Source organism: Rattus norvegicus, chromosome 19 (genome assembly GCF_036323735.1).
Source record: "Rattus norvegicus strain BN/NHsdMcwi chromosome 19, GRCr8, whole genome shotgun sequence".
NCBI lineage: Eukaryota > Metazoa > Chordata > Mammalia > Rodentia > Muridae > Rattus > Rattus norvegicus.
The window spans coordinates 10413274-10431976 of NC_086037.1; the positions used below are offsets into that span (position 1 = coordinate 10413274).

An 18703-nucleotide genomic window follows, 5' to 3' on the forward strand; every position below is an offset into this window, starting at 1 on the left:
CATCCCCCTGTCCCTTCTATTTGAAGTACAGGAAGACTTACACATCAGGGTAAACATATTGGAAAGCAGTCAACTGATGAAAGAAAATGGGCCGGCTTAAAGCTTATAACACTGAAATCTTATTCCTTGAGTGTATTTCTACACATAGGGTCTAATTTTAGAAGGGGATGGTGGCCAGCCAGATGTAAACTTAGTCTGCTATCACAAGATTCAATTCCGGAGGAAAACAGATATCATTAATTTGTATCACGGCACTAGTTACATGGACTAAGTTATCAGTTCTAGGATTACTTTGTAAGTTGTGCACTTTTAGGACTTGCAGAATATGCTATAAGACGCCACTTGTTTTGTCTCCCCAGCCTGGAAAGGAAATACTGACTCCAGTAGAAACACAATACTGCAGTATGTAGCAAGTTTCCCTGCTTGAAGCAAAAGATCTTTGGTTTTTAGGCTGTTAAATTTGTAAGCCATAGCTCTTTTTGGAGACAGAAGTCTTACTATATAAAAGCCAAGTTGGCCTCAAACTTTTCAATCCTTGAAACTTGTTTAAGTTTAGATTTTTGTTTTCTTTTTCTCCCCCCCCCCCCCCCCCAGCTGAGGACCAAACCCAGGGCCTTGCGCTTGCTAGGTAAGTGCTCTACCACTGAGCTAAATCCCCAACCCCGATTTTCGTTTTCTACAAAATTCATATTGAAGAACATTGAATGTTTCTTTTTTTTAAAAAAAAAAAGTGTTGGACTGAGAATGCAGTTCAGCCTTTGTGCTCTTGTCCATCAGCACTGGGAAAAAAGAGTATTTGGTTTTATAGTTGGACTCATTTTTCAGTTTCCTTGAAAAATAAAAGCTAGGCAAGGACAGAAAAGCTGACTTTAGTCTGTCTCTTCTCCTCCACCCTCACAAGGTCTAACTGTAGCCTTCGGTATCCTAGAATTCATCCATCATGCAGACAAAGGCTAACTGAGAACTCAGGGATTCTTCTGCCTCTGCCTCTGCCTCTGCCTCTGCCTCTGCCCCTGCCCCTGCCCCTGCCCCTGCCCCTGCCCCTGCCCCTGCCCCTGCCCCTGCCCCTGCCCCTGCCCCTGCCCCTGCCCCTGCCCCTGCCTCCTGAGGGCATGCTGGTACTGAAGGTATGTGCCGCCATGCCTGGTTTATTTAACCTTCCTAGGATTGAACACCGGAAGGACAAAATGAACCTTCCACTATAAATCATCTGTAGTCCTATGTTAATCTTGATAGTTAGAGCTCCCTGGGCTTTTTGTCTGTTTGTATTTTATCTTTGTTTATTGCAGTGAACAGAAGGGAACGTTCAGACTTGTGAAAATTTGGCTAAGCAGTAGGAATTCAGAGTCAATGTAGTCTAAGTCCTTAGTTTAGATGAGGGTGAGTACATTGTGGGTCTGGAGCACTTCCATTCTGCAGAGTAAGTGGCTAGTGTGGACTCTGAAGAAAAAGGTCTACTTCTTAATGGAAGTTTAAAAAAGACATTAAATGTTGTCAATTGTGTGTGGGAGAGGGGGCGGGGGAGGTGAGTACAAGGTGCAGGAGTCACTGCACACGTCTGCAGATCACAGGAAGACTCCAGGAGTTGGTTTTCTTTCCACCAGAATTCCAGGAAGCAAGTTCAGGTTGTCAGGCTTACACAGCAAATTCTTTCACACACTGAGCCTGGGGGCCAAAGCAAGGTGCATCCATTTCCAACCTTCCTAATGCTGTGGGCCTCTGATACAATTCCTCATGTTGTGGTGACCCCCAACCATAAAAATATTTCTGTTGTTACTTCATTTCTATTTTTGTTATGAATTATAAGTATTTTTGGAGATAAAGGTTTGTTAAACAGGGTCACGACCCACAGGTTGAGAACCACTGAGTTAAAGGAAGCCAGCAAGAATTGGTTTTCAAAAGATGGTTTAAATTGTGTAACAAAGAAAGTTGTTTCAATTTTGGTTCTTTATCCTGTTACCCAAACATAACTGATGTTTGAACAAGAATTCTTTGAGACACTGAAGCTACAGTAAATCCTTGTAATGGCCACTGTTGCCTAATTTAACATTGGACAGTGTTTGGGAATATTCATTGAATATTTTCCCTGCTCAGATTCTTTAGCTGCTCCTGGCGGTTGGTTTATTTAGTAAATATTATACACTGGACCTGTGCTCCACACTGTGCTGCTAGGCAGTGTGGGGAGAGCCGCTGGGACATTCAGCGGTGGCAAAGCATAGTCAGTGGGTGCTGTCTGCAGTTTCACAGGTATGTAACGGGAGCACAGGAAAGACATACACAACTGCTACTCTAGAGGGACATAGGACGCTTCTCGAAGGTAGGGTCTTCATTCTGCGTCTAAGCAGAGAAGGTCTCATGACGTTTGAAAACGGAGCATGGCAGAGGCAACAAAGCCTGCAGAGGGGCAGAGCAGGTTGGGAGATGTGCAGTGTGGTTGTCCAGGGCCACGTGGAGGGTTGTTAAAAGTTAGATTAGGAAGAAGGTGGGTGGTGAGGCAGTTGATGGGATCACACAAATCACTGTGGACTTTACTCTGACAGAAGCACCTTTCAACCACAAGGTAATTTTACATACAAGAGGTATTTGATTTTTGTTCTAGTTTGTACTGGTGTGTGTGTGTGTGTGTGTGTGTGTGTGTGTGTGTGTGTGTGTGTGTGTACTGGCACTTTATGTAGGACAGTAACAGGCAGGTTTACCTTTAGAAACTCCATTAGATTGATAATGGGAAGAATGATTTGAATGGAAGCTAGAATAGAAAAATACCTATGGAATACTTTTGAAGTATGCAACATGAAACCCCCCCCCAAAAAAAAAGAATTAGAAAGGGGGCACTTCCCACAAAAGGGGGTAGATTAGAGAGACATTAAGAGGTAGAGTCAACAGAACTAGGCGACAAGTGGAATATGAAAGTATAAAGAAGGAAAAGAAATCTAGGTGCACGCCCAAGTCTTGAGCCTGGGAAACCATCTATCCACATGTTTGCCCTACAGTATCTAATTCTGCCTGTGCTGTTCACTTTAGAGGTTTACTATGTACATATGATCTGGGTTAAGAACAAGAGTACTGACCTTACTTCTTTTGTGTACTTCATAAAGTCTAGCCCAGTGTTGGATAAATAGTAGAATTTCCAACTCACATGTGGAGAGAATTAAAGTTTTTCATGTTTTCTAACTTCTTAATTTGATGTCTCTTTCCCACGTAATAGGTCCTATTTGACTGATTTCTTCCCATTCCTTGAGTGTACAGTCCCTTTTACCACTGTACCGGCTCAGAGCTTACATTGTTCTTTATGGGAATGGGAAGCCTTTCAGAGCAGTTTAAATGGGCCAAACACAATACCAAGTGCTTTGATGAATGGCTTGATGTTGTACAGGGCTGTTTTGGCCACCTTTGGTGAGTGATCTAGGGATAAGGATGTCAAGACTCAGAAGAATAAATACTAGTGCGGTCATACCAAGTTCTCATCCTGGCAGAGCCAAATTCTGAACTTTAGAGTCTTTATCATTGCCTGTGCACACCTTAAGAAGAGCACAACAGAGGACACCTGCTATAGATTGACTGAAATTGAGCAGCCTTATATGAAGGATGTGTAAGGTTAAGCACTATATATATATAAATCTCAAGCTGGCGTCAGCCTCCCTAGTGCTGGGATTGCAGGTGTGAGCCGCCATACCAACCTATATGGCTCTAGCTATTGACCAAAAGAAGATTGTAATTCTCCAAAGATCTGATATTGTCTGGATATTATACAGAATACTCAGAATTTGGCTATTCATTCATCACTACTCCAGCTTGTTGGAGTCCATTTTTCCTTCCACCATGTGGATTCTGGGAATTAAACTCAGGTCGTCAGGCTTGGCAGCACACACGGTTACTCTTGGAGGCATTTGCTGCCCTGCTTTTTGAGGTATGTCTCAGGTGTTCAAGGGTGGCCTTGAACTCTTAAATCTTCCTGTTTCTGCTCCTAGGCTAGGATTACAGGCTTGCTAGGATTACAGGTTTACGTGTGCCACCAGGCCAGGCAAGTTCCACTGCTTTGAAGCACATTTATCTCCATCTTGTAGGATTAAAATACTGGATGTTTTCCTCGGAAAAGCAGCGAGTTAAGAGTAGCAGTTACCTTCCTGTAATTAAAGCATTGTCATGTTGAAAGAGAGTCACCTTTTATCATCTCAAAGCTTATGTGTGGAATTCATAGGAACAGAAATTTCAGAGCATGAACTTTAAGGTGGGGAGGGAGCTGGCTACCTGGGAAGGGAGTGCACTGGCCCATCTTGAAGGTCTGAATAGGAATTGCTGATTCTGGTTGTGGTGTGTGTGGTGGGTTCAGATGCCAGTGGCGGCTGTGAGGATCTGTCCTGTGTGAGTTATTTCCTAGGAAATAGGAGTAGGGGAGGAAAGTAGACAGTCAGTACAGGTGGAAGGGAGACTTACAGCAAATGGTAGAAAGGGGAGAGCAAGGGTGCAGTGTGACTTCCATCTACCCAGTGCCTGCAGAGTTCACATTCTCTGCTGGGGACGTTTCATAAGCCGTTGGCTCTCGTTTCTTAAGAAATTGTTCCAGAGAACTTGAGGAATTTTGCAAGGTCACAGAGACAAGGTAATCCCGCTTCTGTCCTGAGTATCTGGCTGGAGGCATCGTGCCTTAGTTTCCTTTCTAGTAATTGTCACAGCACTTGTTTTTCATATGGAACTAAACCTCAACCGCAGGCAGAGATGATTCTTCTGATCTGAATGGGCTTCATGCCCTGGTTCCATGTTTATCTTTACTAAACAGAAACATTGCATTCTTGGTGCTGGAGTTTGGTATAGAAAATATAGCTAAAATTGATGTGCCCTTCTTCTCACATGTGTCTCTCCCCAGTCTGAGGGATGAACCCAGAGCCTAGTACACGTAGCTACATTCCCAGCGAGGTGGTTTGAAAGAGAATGGTCTCTGTAGGCTCATGTATGTGAACACTTGGTCCCCAGCTGCTAGAACTGTTTGGGAAGGATTAGGAGATAAGGCCTGATTGGAGGAGGTGTGTCACTGGAGGTCAGCTTTGAGGTTTAAAGCCATCTGCATTCCCAGTCATCTCCCTCTCTGTCTTGGGTTTTTGGATCAAGATGTATGATCTCTGAGCTACTGCCTCAACACCATGCGTGCCTGTTGCCATGCTCCTCACCCTGGTGGTAATGGGCTCTAACCCTCTGGAACCCAGAGCCCCAAATTAAAACCTTTCTTCTTCTATCGGTTGTTTCATTCATGCTGTGTTTTCACAGCAATAAAAAAGTAAGACACCAGCCCTTAGTTTTTTGAAGTAAGGTCTCACTGTGTGACACAGATTGGCCTCTAGCCCACTTTTCTGCCCTAACTTTCTGAGGGCTGAGATTACAGGGATTGGTTATCATGTCCAGCCATGTCTTTGTTTTAACTGAGAGTATGTGGTTTCTGAGGAGGAGGAGGAGGAGTAAGGCGAAGTGAGTAAAAATGTGATTTTGGAGACAAGGTATCGTATAGTGCAGGCTGGCCTTGAACTTGCTGTGTATTCTAGGTTCATCTTGTACTTACGATCCTCCTGCCTCAGGCTTCATGAGCACTGGGACTACAGTCATGTGCCACCACGCCTGTCTGAGAATATGAATTAGATGTCAGACTTGGCCTTGAGCTGATGTGCCTTGAGCAGTGACTGAGCCCGGTGTCAGCATCGTCTGTGACAAGCCTTCCTCATCGGCTGTGTGTGCAGAGGAACTTGATGACATGCAATGATGACATACAGAAAGTATGTAGCACATGCCAGGAGCGCTACACTAAGCCCTTAGCTGCTTTGTGAGGCGACAGACTTCATTTTTTAAAATTTATTTAATGTGTAAGGGTATTTTTGCTTACATATATGTCTGTGGCATACATATGGTAATATGTGAAGGTGTTGTATCATACCCTGGGACTAGAATTACAGGTTTTTTGGGTTTTTTTGTTTTTTTGGGTTTTTTTTGGTTCTTTTTTTTGGAGCTGGGGACCGAACCCAGGGCCTTGCGCTTCCTAGGCAAGCGCTCTACCACTGAGCTAAATCCCCAACCCCTAGAATTACAGTTTTAAGCCAAAATGTAGGGACTAGGAATTGAACTAGGAAAGAAGTCAGAGCTTTTAATCACTGAGCCATCTCTTTAGCCCCGGACTTAGTTTTTTATGAACTATTATTTTAGGTTGTCAAACGTGTTTCGTTTGTGCTGTGGTAGGTAGTAATATATTGAACACAAAACATGTCTGAGTAGATGATTAATTGTAATTCTTCAGAAAAACATTTTTCCCTTTTTTTCCCTTTTTTTAATGGGATTTCTTTTAATTTACATTTCAAATGTTATTCCCTTTCCTGGTTTCCATGAGTCTCCTATCTCATCCCCCTCCCCTTCTTCTATAAGAATGTTCCCTCTCCCCAACCACCTCCTCTTCCCGCCTTCCCCGCCCTCACATTCCCCTAAGCAGGGGGTCCAGCCTTGGCAGAACCAAGGGCTTCTCTTTCCATTGGTGCCCAACAAGACCATCCTCTGCTACATATGCAGCTGGAGCCATGGGTCAGTCCCTGTATAGTGGTTTAGTCCCTGGGAGCTCTGGTTGGTTGGTATTGTTCTTACGGAGTTGCAAGACCCTCTAATTCCTCCAACAGGGACCCCGTTCTCAGTTCAGTGGTTTGCTGCTAGTATTTGCCTCTGTATTTGTCATGCTCTGGCTGTGCCTCTCAGGAGACAGCTATATCAGGCTCCTGGCAGCATGCACTTCTTGGCTTCATCAATATTGTCTAATTTTGGTGGGTGTATATATGTGGGCTGGATCCCTAGGTGAGGCAGGCTCTGAATGACCAATCCTTCAGTCTCTGCCCCAAACTTTGTCTCCATATCCCCTCCTATGGATATTTTTGTTCCCCCTTTTAAGGATTGAAGCATTCGTACTTTGGTCATCCTTTTTCTTGAGCTTCATATGGTCTGTGAATTGTATCTTGGGTAATTTGAGCTTTTGGGCTAATACTCACTTATCAGTGAGTGCATACCATGTGTGGTTTTTTGTGACCTCACTCAGGAAGATATTTTCTAGTTCCATCCATTTGCCTATGAATTTCATGAAGTCATTGTTTTTTATTCCTGAGTATTACTCCATTGTGTAGATGTACCACATTTTCTGTATCCATTCCTCTGTTGAAGGGGATCTGGGTTTTTTCCAGCTTCTGGCTATTATAAATAAGGTTGCTATGAACATGGTGGAGCATGTGTCTTTGTTATATGTTGGGGCATCGTTTGGGTATGTGCCCAAGAGAGGTATAGCTGGGTCCTCAGGTAGTACTATGTCCAATTTTCTGAGGAATCTCCAGACTGATTTCCAGAATGGTTGTACCAGTCTGCAATCCCACCAACAGTGGAGGAGTGTTCTTTTTTCTCCACATCCTCGCCAGCATCTGCTATCCTCTGAGTTTTTGATCTTAGGCATTCTGACCTGTGTGAGGTGGAATCTCAGGGTTGTTTTGATTTACATTTCCCTGATGACTAAGGATGTTGAACATTTCTTTAGGTGCTTCTCAGCCATTCAATATTCCTCAGCTGAGAATTCTTTGTTTAGCTCTGTACCCCATTTTTAATAGGGTTATTTGGCTCTCTGGAGTGTAACTTCTTGAGTTCTTTGTATATATTGGATATTAGCCCTCTATCAGATGTAGGATTGGTAAAGATCTTTTCCCAATCTGTTGGTTGCCATTTTGTCCTAATGACCGGGTCCTTTGCCTTACAGAAGCTTTGCAGTTTTATGAGGTCCCATTTGTTGATTCTTGATCTTAGAGCATAAGCCATTGGTGTTTTGTTCAGGAAACTTTCCCCAGTGCCCATGTGTTTGAGGCTCTTCCCCACTTTTTCTTCTTTTAGTTTGAGTGTACCTGGTTTTATGTGGAGGTCTTTAATCCACTTGGACAGAAAAACATTTAAAAAGCCAGCATCCCAAGGTTTGCACATGCCAGGCAAGTGCTAAGCTGCACCCCCGGCTCCAAACTGCTGACTTTTAAGAGGAATAAGACATTCCCATCTCTTTCCTTCTTCCTGCTTCTCTGAGTTGAAGAAAAAGCAGAAAGGAAGTTTGGTGTCTTATATGTCAGCGTATGTATTAGGGGCTTGTAGGAATAAGAAAGGTCACTGCTTCACAGAGAGGACAGGCAGGACCAATGGCAGCAGCTGTTTACTATGGAGAGCATTGGGTGAAGGTTAGGAGGGCCTGGCTTTCGTGCTTCCACTCTTTACACCCGTGTTTTGTTTTCCTAGATCTGCCACCTCCCCCTTTACAGACTGGACTGGACTGCTAAAGCACCCTGAGAACCTGAGAGTCCCCATTAGAGTCTGCTTTGGAAGCAGGAACAGGTAAATCAAGGCTGTATCCTGCTCTTGAGATAGCAACTGGAACCTTCAGTGCGACATGCTGTGAATCTCAGTGACTGTGGATAGCGAGGACGTGCTCTGCCTGTTAAGCCAGGATAGTCTCCATGCCTCAAGTGCTGGAGCATAGATGGGCACCATCACACCCCAAGTGTGTGGTGCTGAGGCTCGAACCCAGGGCCTCGAGCATGCTAGCCACGCATTATACCAACCAAACTACACCTCCTCCCTGCTCTTAAGAATTTTAATTGTTGGGGCTGGGGATTTAGCTCAGTGGTAGAGCGCTTGCCTAGGAAGCACAAGGCCCTGGGTTCAGTCCCCAGCTCCGAAAAAAAGAACAAAAAAAAAAAAAAAAAAAAAGAATTTTAATTGTAGTTCTCCTTTGAATTTTTTTTCTGTAGACTATTCCATTATGGATGGAGGGGATGATGGTAACCTTGTCATCAAAAAGAGGTTTGTGTCTGAGGCAGAACTAGATGAGCGGCGCAAAAGGAGGCAAGAAGAATGGGAGAAAGTTCGAAAACCAGAGGACCCAGAAGGTATATAGATAGACCTAGAGTTGGACATCATTCATTTACCCTATTTTTTAAAAATAATTTGTTTGTTTTTATATGTATTAGTGTTTTGTCTGCATGTGTATCTGTGTGAGGGTGTCAGATGCCCTAGAACTGGAGTTACAGACAGTTGTGAGCTGCCATGTAGGTGTTGGGAATTGAACCCAGATCCTCTGGAAGAGCAGCCAGTGTCCTTAACCACTGAACCAACTCTCCACCCCTCATTTAACTCTTTAATCTTCACAAAACCCTGCCAAGAAGGTGGTAATTGACCTCACTAGAGTTTAGAAACCAGACTCACAGGGTGAAGTAAGCTTTGTGAATTCTCCACAGCAGAACCAGTACTCCATATTTGCCCTCCTTCCCCACCACAGCGTCTTCCAGGAGGTTCTGCTAGTTGCTTGCTTGTTACAGGTGAGGGGCAGTTTGAACTGAGCTGCTGCTAATAGGTTTGAACTAACTGTTCCTCCAGTTAGTAACTTGACATTAATAGTTGTCTTTGAAAAACTGCCTGCTCCCTTCTGTCTGAGGTGCAAAGGGAAACTAGACTTTGTGTGGTTTTCACCTTCAGATTTATAGAGACTTAACTATTTTTCCAACTCTTTGTGATTCCAAAATAATATGAAACAACCTAAATTCTGTGTCCCCTTTATCCTGTCTTCCTTTCAGAATGTCCAGAGGAGGCGTATGACCCCCGGTCTCTGTACGAACGGCTGCAGGAACAGAAAGACAGGAAGCAGCAGGAGTATGAGGAGCAGTTCAAATTCAGTAAGCTTCAGGAAATTGACATTTGAGGGACTCACTGGACCTTTTGATGTACTTTGGCCCCATGAAACCATCTTTGTTACTAGTAATAGACTATTTTGATTATCCAGCCCCCAGGAGCTCAATTCAGTGGGAAAAAAGACCATCTTCTGCCTTCCTTTTTACTTAGGACTTAAGATATCATTTGAATGCTGTGCTAATTTCTAGTAAGGGGAGAAGTGCTTTGACTTGATGTCATGCTATTTATTAAAAAGCCATGGTGTTTAACAATTCTTTCTTGTAATTGCCTAAAGAAGATGCTGCTTGTTTAAAAAGGAAAAGGGCCAGCAGTACCAACCAGTGCTTGTCGTGCAAGCTGACAGCCTGAGTTGATCCCCAGATCCCACTGTTAGGAGAGAATCGACTCTGAAGGGCTGTCCCTTAGCCTTTATGTGAGTGCCCTGGTGCATGTGTACACCTACCACACACAGATTAAACATGTAGGGAGGGAAAAGCCAAAGAAGACTGCCTCAGTGCTCCCTCAGTCTCCTCAGTGCTCCCTCAGTCTCCCCGGTGCTCCCTCAGTCTCCTCGGTGCTCCCTCAGTCTCCTCAGTGCTCCCTCAGTCTCCCCGGTGCTCCCTCAGTCTCCTCAGTGCTCCTTGTTCGCTTTTTTCCCCAGAAAACATGGTAAGAGGGTTAGATGAAGATGAGACCAACTTCCTCGACGAGGTTTCTCGGCAGCAGGAGCTGATAGAGAAGCAGCGACGAGAAGAAGAGCTGGAGGAGCTGAAGGAGTACAGAATATCCTTTGTGCTCAGAGAGAAATGGCTCTGAGTGACTGACTGGCTGTGGCTGGTGGGGTATGTTGCATGTGCATATCTGTTGTAATCAGAATGCCACATTTTTCAGGATTAACTAGGCATAAATTCTCATAGTCAGTAGTGGGGTATTCTTGCCTTGTTGAATTAGACTTAGATGGGCAATGTAGCCAGTCTCCCTGGGGAGACATTAGCTCCTGAGATTTAAAAGGTAATGTTTCTGATCTTTTACATGCATGTGCACACAGTGCACTCTTTCTGAAGTCAAAGATAATCTCATCCAGTAGCCTGCTCTTCACTTCCTGCTTTAGTCCCTTGGATAGGACTCTAGGAACCTGAGCCCCGCTATGCTAGCTAAGCTGCCTGGGCAGCAAACTCCTAGGATATGCCTGTCTCTATCATGCCTGGTTTTTACTTATATGCTCAGGATTGGAACTTAGGTCCTCATAACCCAGACAGTGCTTTTACTAATTGAGCCATCTCCCCAGACCTAAAGGCATGTTCAGAAACACTCCGCTTTTTCTTCTGTGTTTAGCAAGATTAGACAGTCCTCCCATATACTGAGAACTATCCCTGTGGTGGGCTCAGGGAACAAGGAAGGTCGTTTGACTTAATATTACCATGTTGGAAACATCTACTTGTAGAACTTTTTTCCCCTTTTCCTGAGATAGTCTTGCTTCATAGACTAGGTTGACTCAAAACTGTGATTACATATGAATACCACATGCCTTTGAATGTCTTAGTAGGCACCTCCACGTCTTACTTAGCTGATGAAATCATCATCATTTCTGCCATGTTGGTCCTAATCAAGTTTCCCTCCATTAGAGTCTTTTCCTGATCTTCCCTGTCTCCTCTCCTCTGCCTTAGCCAAAAGTACTTACAAAGGGAGCTCCAAACCTCTCTAAATCTCGCTGTCTTTCTCATCACTCTGGACTTTCTTCTGTGTTGCTAGGGTTATTACTACTGGGTTTCCATTTCTCTTTGCCCCAACCATCTATTCTTTGGGCAGAATTGTAAACTGTAAATGGCATCGTGTAACTTTTACTATTTGAAGCACTCCAGTGATTTTCCCCTGTGGCAGTTAGTCTAAAGTAGACCTCTCTTTGAGAGGGATCTCACCATATAGCCCTCTCTAGACTAGAACTCACTTTGTATACCAGGCTGGCCTTGAAATCAGAGACCCAACTGACTCTGCCTCTGAGTGCTGGGACTAAAGATGGGCACTAGCATGCCTGCTCAAGTCAGCACTCTTTAGTCAGGCTCTGCAGGGCTCTGCATGACGTAGTAAAGCGCCTGGGTTCTGTGGCCACTCTTCTGATGTTCACTCTACTCTAGCCTCTGGCCATTAGGTTCCTCACACATCACTAAATGGATTCTACTGCAAGGCCTCAAATTCCTGGTTTCCTTGACCTGAAATGTTCTTCCCTCAGATTTCCCAAGGCTAGCGTTTCATGGCTTCTGACTCCGCTCTGTACTCCTTCCTTAAGCACTCTGTGTGGTTGCAGCTCCTGGTCGCTGTACCACTACATCCGGGTAGCACCAAGTGGTGTTGCTTGGTGTTCTCTGGGCATTCCTACATTCCAAGCACATGCTCTACTACTGAGCTACCCAAGCCCCATAACTTTGTTTGAAATAAGGCACACTTGCATTTGTTTGCTTTGGCTCATTTTATCTCTTTACTGCTGGAATGTAAAATCAGTTCTGTAACAACCAGAATGACTGATTGTTTCCCCCAGTGCCTGGAATATAGTAAATTCTTAAAAGATATATAAATAAATGAGTATATAGCCCACAGGATCTATTAGTAATCCTATTAGTAATCCATTCTAAGTTTTATCCTTCTGCAGGGAAGCTTATTGGATATTTCAAGCTTGTAAGTTAAGTAAACTCACTGTTCTGTTTGAACATCCTTCATCAGTGAATTGATTACTGATGGTAGGACAGAGTCGGTGTGCATCCCGGGCTGGCTTGGAATTTATTATGTAGACAAGGCTAGACTCAGGAACAGAGGTCCACCTGCCCCTGCCTCCCCAGAGCTTAGATTAAAGGTGTCTGCCACTTTGCCTGGTTTGATGGGAGGATTTTATATTTGTACTAGCTAGTATTTTCCTGCAGAGCGTATACAACAGTATGGGGGGAGCAGTGTGAGCAGGTGCTCTGGGGCGTAATGTCAGCCAGAGCTGGAGGCATGAGTATTGGCTGCCAGCCTTGCTTCTGCTGGTGGCATTCAACTCCTTCTGAGGCTGAGAATGGATGCAGAGTTGCCCCTCGGTTTCACCGTAAACTTAGACTTTCTGAACCTCTGCCTGTGCTCTGAGGAGTAGGTCCTAGCATACATGTGGAGGTGGGTCAGAGGACGCTTGTTGGAGTGGGTTCTCTTTCTGCCGTGTGGAGCCCAGGGACACTCAGGCTGTTAGGCCTGCAGCACGTTCCCTTTTCTCTGCTTTAAAGAAATGACAAGTTAAAGTGTTTTCTTTCTTCATTTGTGTCTTGTTATTAGAAATCCATGCCTGTTGTGGTATGCTCATTTTCCCATTTTAGTATTTAATATTGAGTAGGTTTCTTTCTGTTGTTCTTCCTTTTTTGAGCTCTGTGCCTTAGTGACAAAGTTATAGGTAGGGACTGTGATGTACTAATGACTTTGACATTTTTTTTACTAGGAAAATTGTCTCTAGTTTCAACCCCACACCCCCACCCCAATAAAAAGGAGAGTTTAGGGCTGACAAGATGACCCAACAATTGAACCCTGATGGCCTGAATTCGGTCCCTGGGACCTGTGTAGTAGAAATAGGAGCTGACTCCTGCCAGTTGTCTTCCCACCTCTGTGTACTTGCTGGAAATGTCTGTCCCATCTCCCGTTGTGTGTACCTAAATGTAATTTTAAGAAAATGAAGATTGGGGGCTGGGGATTTAGCTCAGTGGTAGAGCGCTTACCTAGGAAGCGCAAGGCCCTGGGTTCGGTCCCCAGCTCCGAAAAAAAGAACCAAAAAAAAAAGAAAATGAAGATTGAGGACTGGCAAGATGGCTCAGTGTGTAGGGCATTTGCCACCTAGCCTGGTGTGTGTGGTGAGGTAATGCCTGTTTCTCATCTTTCAAAGGCTGTTTCTTGGATGTCTTGGGCACTAGATGTCACTGTTGTCCAGTAAGGCACTGCTGCATTTTAATTTGCACCCTGTCATGTATTTACCTGTTTAGTACGTTGTGAGGAAGAGCCTAAAATAAAATGGAAAGAACATACGCAAGAGGAGAGAACAGCAGGGAGTGACCAGTCTTGTGAGCTGGTGAGGACCATGATGTGACAAGTGCCCTGCTTAGGGATTTTCTGCCTTTTGTGGTACTGAGGAGTGAGCCTAGGACCTTACCTATGCTAGGCAACCTCTCTACCACTGAGCTATGTCCTAGCCCTTTTTCTACTTTTTTATTGTGAGGCATGCTCTTTTAACTTTAGGCCAACTTGACCACTCTATAACCCAGAGTAGAACTTAACCCTCTTTAAGTATCTGGAATATAGGCCTGTACCAACAGGTCAAACCTGTCTGTCTGTTCTCTCTCTGTCTCTCTGTGTGTGTGTCTGTCTTGGTCTCTCTCCTCCCCCGCCTCCTTCCCTTTTCCCTTCCCCCTCCCCCTCCCCCCTCCCTCCCTCCCTCCGTGTGTGTGTGTGTGTGTGTGTGTGTGTGTGTGTGTGTGTGAGAGAGAGAGAGAGAGAGAGAGAGAGAGAATGCATGTGGAAAGTTAGGGATAATTTACAGGAGTCTGTTCCCCCTTCTATCTACCATGTGTGTTCTGGTGATTGAACTCAAGCACTGTGGCAAATGCCTTTACTCCCTGAACCATCTTGGCAGCCACACAACAAAGGTCTTAAGGAATATAAAGGAAATTGAGAAGTTATGTATGACTTCCTTAGAAATAAGTCTTACCTTTCAAAGGTGAAGTCAGGCTTTGCAGAATGTCCTACGACTGTTGGTGACATTCAGATGAGAACCATAAGAACCAGCTTGTCTTGCCGGTGCAGTACATCAGAGTACTCCAGTAAGAAGACTGTAAATGAAGACTCCCAAAGACAGCACAGGAGCTCAGAGGTCATTTTCAAAAGCATAAGCAGGGTTGGGCACATTGATGAGTTTGAGGTAGGAAATTACTAAAGCCTGACCTTCACACAGAGATACACACACGCACAGTGATACACTCACATATCCACATGCACAGACACAGGATCTGAGGGTTTAGGTCTATATCCCAACTGCTTAGGAAACGAAGTCGGAAGATCTCACATTTAAGTTCTGCCAAGGGACCTGTGGATTATATATGTTGTTCTCTGGATTTACTTTTGCTCTGTAGCATTTCTTCCTTTTGGTTAATCTGACCCTTAACCTGTAACTCACAGTAATCTCAACAAGGTTGGAATTTCTGCAGAAAATAAGGAAGTAGAGAAGAAGCTGGCTGTGAAACCCATAGAAACCAGGAGCAAGTTCTCCCAGGCAAAGCTGTTGGCAGGAGCTGTGAAGCATAAGAGGTCAGTGAGAGTGCACACACGGTGAAACTCTCCCTCTGGCTACATGGTCTGAAATGCCACTTGCAGTGGTGCCCAGAGCAAATGGTTATTCAGCGTGATACCGTGACAATGCTCCAGTGCGCTCGCCTTCCTGCCCCTGCCAGATTTAGTGTCCCGGTAGCCTCTGACCCTAGCCTGATTGGATCCCTCTTTCAGCTGACTTGCACCTCCTCTTCACTGAGCACCTGCAGGAGGTTAGATTCCCTCTAATGGAGATTGCTCTCACCAGTTCCACAGAGTATCGTTTACTATGACCCGTTTTACAGAAGGAAAGACAGCTGGAGAGATGAGGAACTTTTGTCCACAGTTGTACAGTAATAAAGCAAGCAAGAGTTCAGTGTTGAGTTTTTGTATCTCTAGGCAAATGAGGCAGTAAACGCCTCAGGATTGCTGTGGTGGGGGGGGTAACAAGCATGGGGGAGGGGCACAGATGGACGAGTGCTTCCTGGAAGTTAGAGAAGGGCTTAAACGATGTTGACAGCGTACAGCAATGGACTCTGATGGAGGACAAGGGAGAAGACCGCCCAGAGAACAGCTGCTACAGAGGCCTCGAGAGAATATGGCAGCTGTGACGGGTTAGAGACCTGATGTGGGGGTAGCACTGCTGCAGACTCTGATAAGTTCTTTGTCATGTTTGCTTGTCCCTTTTCAAATCCTGAAATGGCACCAAAGTGATTGAATCAGCTTGACCAACCAGACCGTGGGCAAAATGATGTAAAGTGCAGTCTATTAGGAAAATCAATATGGTGTTTTGGCAGCCAGCCACATGTTTTGAATAGAGAGTATTGATGCAGTCTCGTGGTTTGGCACATCCTCTGCACATCTGCTGCACATGTCCCTGGGAACACTGAGCACATGTAAAATGTCATTGTGGTACAGCAGCGGCAGGGGGCGTTGGTCGTCGGAGAAGGAACCTTAGCAAACCGTGACTCTTTAAACAGCCGGTGTAAGCCTCCACTGGCTTACATCCCAAAGTCCACTGGCTCTCAAGAATCAGACCTGGGCCGCTTTGATGAGCTCTCCAGGTGGGCAATTACCTCTTAGGTATGGGTGAACGGTTATTTCAACTGTCTCTATATTAGTCTTTATATCATATTTAGGAAAGGCTCTGTTAGCTTATTTGGTGATCTGTATAGAGTCTCTTGTGGGTTTTCAAAGTATATCACTTAATGTTGTTTTGAAGCAAGGTTACACATTAGCCTCTTGGGGCAGGACTTTGTGAGCTTTCCTGCGGGGTTTATTAAAATAACGTGAGCATTTGTGACTAGTGTGGACCCCGAGGCATCGCACCAACTCTGGCGTAGTGAATGTTAAGTGTGGGAGTCCTCGTTGTTAAAGTTGCATGGACAATTCAGATTCCCCGTGAAAATCTGCAGTCTCCAGAGTGTGTATGAAACATCAAAACAAAACCTGTTTCCTGTCTTTTTCAAGTGATTCTTGTTTTATTGTTAGAGATTCCTGTGGGTGCCACGCTCGTTCGTCTGCAGCCTTCTCAGTTAGAGGCTCAGCACTGCTTACTGCTGTCAGCTCTCATGGAGGACAGTTTTATATTTCCCACTGTGTATTTAGAATCCAGTGGGATTTCTTCTTCACCTCAGCAATAATACTGAGGTGTATTTTAAGTTTTCAATATTGAGGTAAATTGTCCATACTCCACTTGGTTCTAAAATTCACACACACACACACACACACACACACACACACACACACACACACGCACACACACACACACCTTATAATCCTGGCATCGTAGAGGCTATGAAGTACAGTACTTAGTTTTTCCTGACTACTCCTACCTTAATTGTGTTGTGGTCTTGTGATTTGTATATCATGATTTTTATTTTAAAGGTGGAATCTCACAGTGTAGACCTGGCTGGCCTGGATCTTGCTATGTAGACCAGACTACTTTTGGCAATCCTGGTTCCTTGGCAGGGCTTTAGACTGTGTCACTTGTTCCTGGAGCTGAGTTCTAAGGGACTTTGAGGAGAATCTGTTTTGGGTCTGACTCTCTCTGCCCATGAGTCAGGATGAGGCTCAGCTACTGCTGTAGTGCTGTACTGCTGTTCCTCACCATGGTGATACTGCGCTAAACTCTGAAACTGTGAGCCAGGCCCAGCTAAATGCTTCCTCTAAGAATTGCTTTGGTCATGGCGTTTCTGCACAACAAAAGAACAATGACTGAGACACCAGGGCTTTTGCTTATTCCAGATGTAGTTACGTTGACTATGAAGAATAGTCATCCCAGCACCCCAGCCTGTCCATGCTAGTATTTGCCTCGATCTCTTCGAGATCTCTCTCTCTCTCTCTCTCTCTCTCTCTCTCTCTCTCTCTCTCTCTCTCTTTCTCCTTTTGTCTTTTAAGACAGGGTTTCTCTGTGTAGCCCTGGCTGTCTTAGAACTCCACTCTGTAGATGAGGCTGGCCTCAAACTCACAGAGATCCACCTGCCTCTGCCTTCCAAGTGCACCACCATGCCTAGCTGCCCTGATCCTCTTTTTATTCATGCTTCCACTTATAATCTTCCTGGGTATTAAGGTTTTTTGGTGGGAGGGGTTATATTTTCAAATGAATACCTTTAAATGACGGCTTTAAAATGTATTTATTTACTGTGGTCTATATTTAGATTTTTTTTTTTTTTGGTTCTTTTTTTCCGGAGCTGGGGACCGAACCCAGGGCCTTGGGCTTCCTAGGTAAGCGCTCTACCACTGAGCTAAATCCCCAGCCCCTAGATTTTAAAATATATTTTCTACCATCTTCACACTGTCTTCTTATTTTGCTCCTTGTTTACTTATTTATTTATAGAGCAGGGTGGATGTATTCTAGTCTGGTCTCCAACTCACTGTGCAGCCACTCATGACCTTGGACTTCCGATCCCCCTTCTCCACCTATGTACTGGGATTATTGCAGGGTGTGTCCCCATGCCTGGTTTATGCTATTTTGGGGGATTGAACCCACAGCTTTCCCCAGGTATTGGCCACTGTTTTGTTTTTTTTTTTTTTCCGGAGCTGGGGACCGAACCCAGGGCCTTGTGCTTGCTAGGCAAGCGCTCTACCACTGAGCCAAATCCCCAACCCCTTGGCCACTGTCTTAATGACTGAACTACATCCTCAGAATCCGTTTTACTTTAAAAAAAAAAAATTATATTCTTGCTTTTGAGAAAAAAAGTGAAAATGACCTTAAAAAGCTGTTTTTCTTTCTATTATATATACTTTGTTTCTATTCTTTTAGTGATAGGTCTTGAAATTTAATAGGCAGGCATACTCAGCAAAACTAAACAGCTATTTTATTTCCTTAAAAATTATGTAAACAGATGACCTTGAGCCAAGGCTGCAGTTGTATGCTAAAACACTTGCCTACTATTGAGAAACTGTGGGCACACTCTTCCCGCACACTCCACTCACACTCACTCTCCACTCACTCTCCACTCACACTCACTCTCCACTCACACTCCACTCACACTCCACTCACACTCACTCTCCACTCACACTCACTCTCCACTCACTCTCCACTCACACTCCACTCTCCACTCACACTCACACTCCACTCACACTCCACTCACTCTCCACTCACACTCACTCTCCACTCACTCTCCACTCTCTCCACTCACACTCCACTCACTCTCCACTCACACTCCACTCTCCACTC

The 18703-nt window shown here is 44.6% G+C and overlaps 1 protein-coding gene across 11 annotated transcripts in view; it reads left to right on the forward strand.

Moving 5' to 3' along the window:
• Positions 1-18703, forward strand: part of Psme3ip1 (proteasome activator subunit 3 interacting protein 1) — a 28648-nt gene that overhangs the window by 5892 nt on the left and 4053 nt on the right. For 6 of the 11 annotated variants that reach the window (XM_039097714.2, XM_063277993.1, XM_006255110.4 and 3 more), the window contains exons 2-6: positions 8281-8376; positions 8793-8930; positions 9615-9713; positions 10370-10491; positions 14891-15021. In XM_039097714.2, the coding sequence (XP_038953642.1) occupies positions 8804-8930; positions 9615-9713; positions 10370-10491; positions 14891-15021 (479 nt within the window). In that variant the 5' untranslated portion in view covers positions 8281-8376; positions 8793-8803. Of the gene's footprint in view, positions 1-594; positions 629-5534; positions 5763-8280; positions 8377-8792; positions 8931-9614; positions 9714-10369; positions 10492-14890; positions 15022-18703 lie in introns of all 11 variants that reach the window. The other 5 variants (XM_039097712.2, XM_063277991.1, XM_039097711.2 and 2 more) reach the window with 3 other exon arrangements.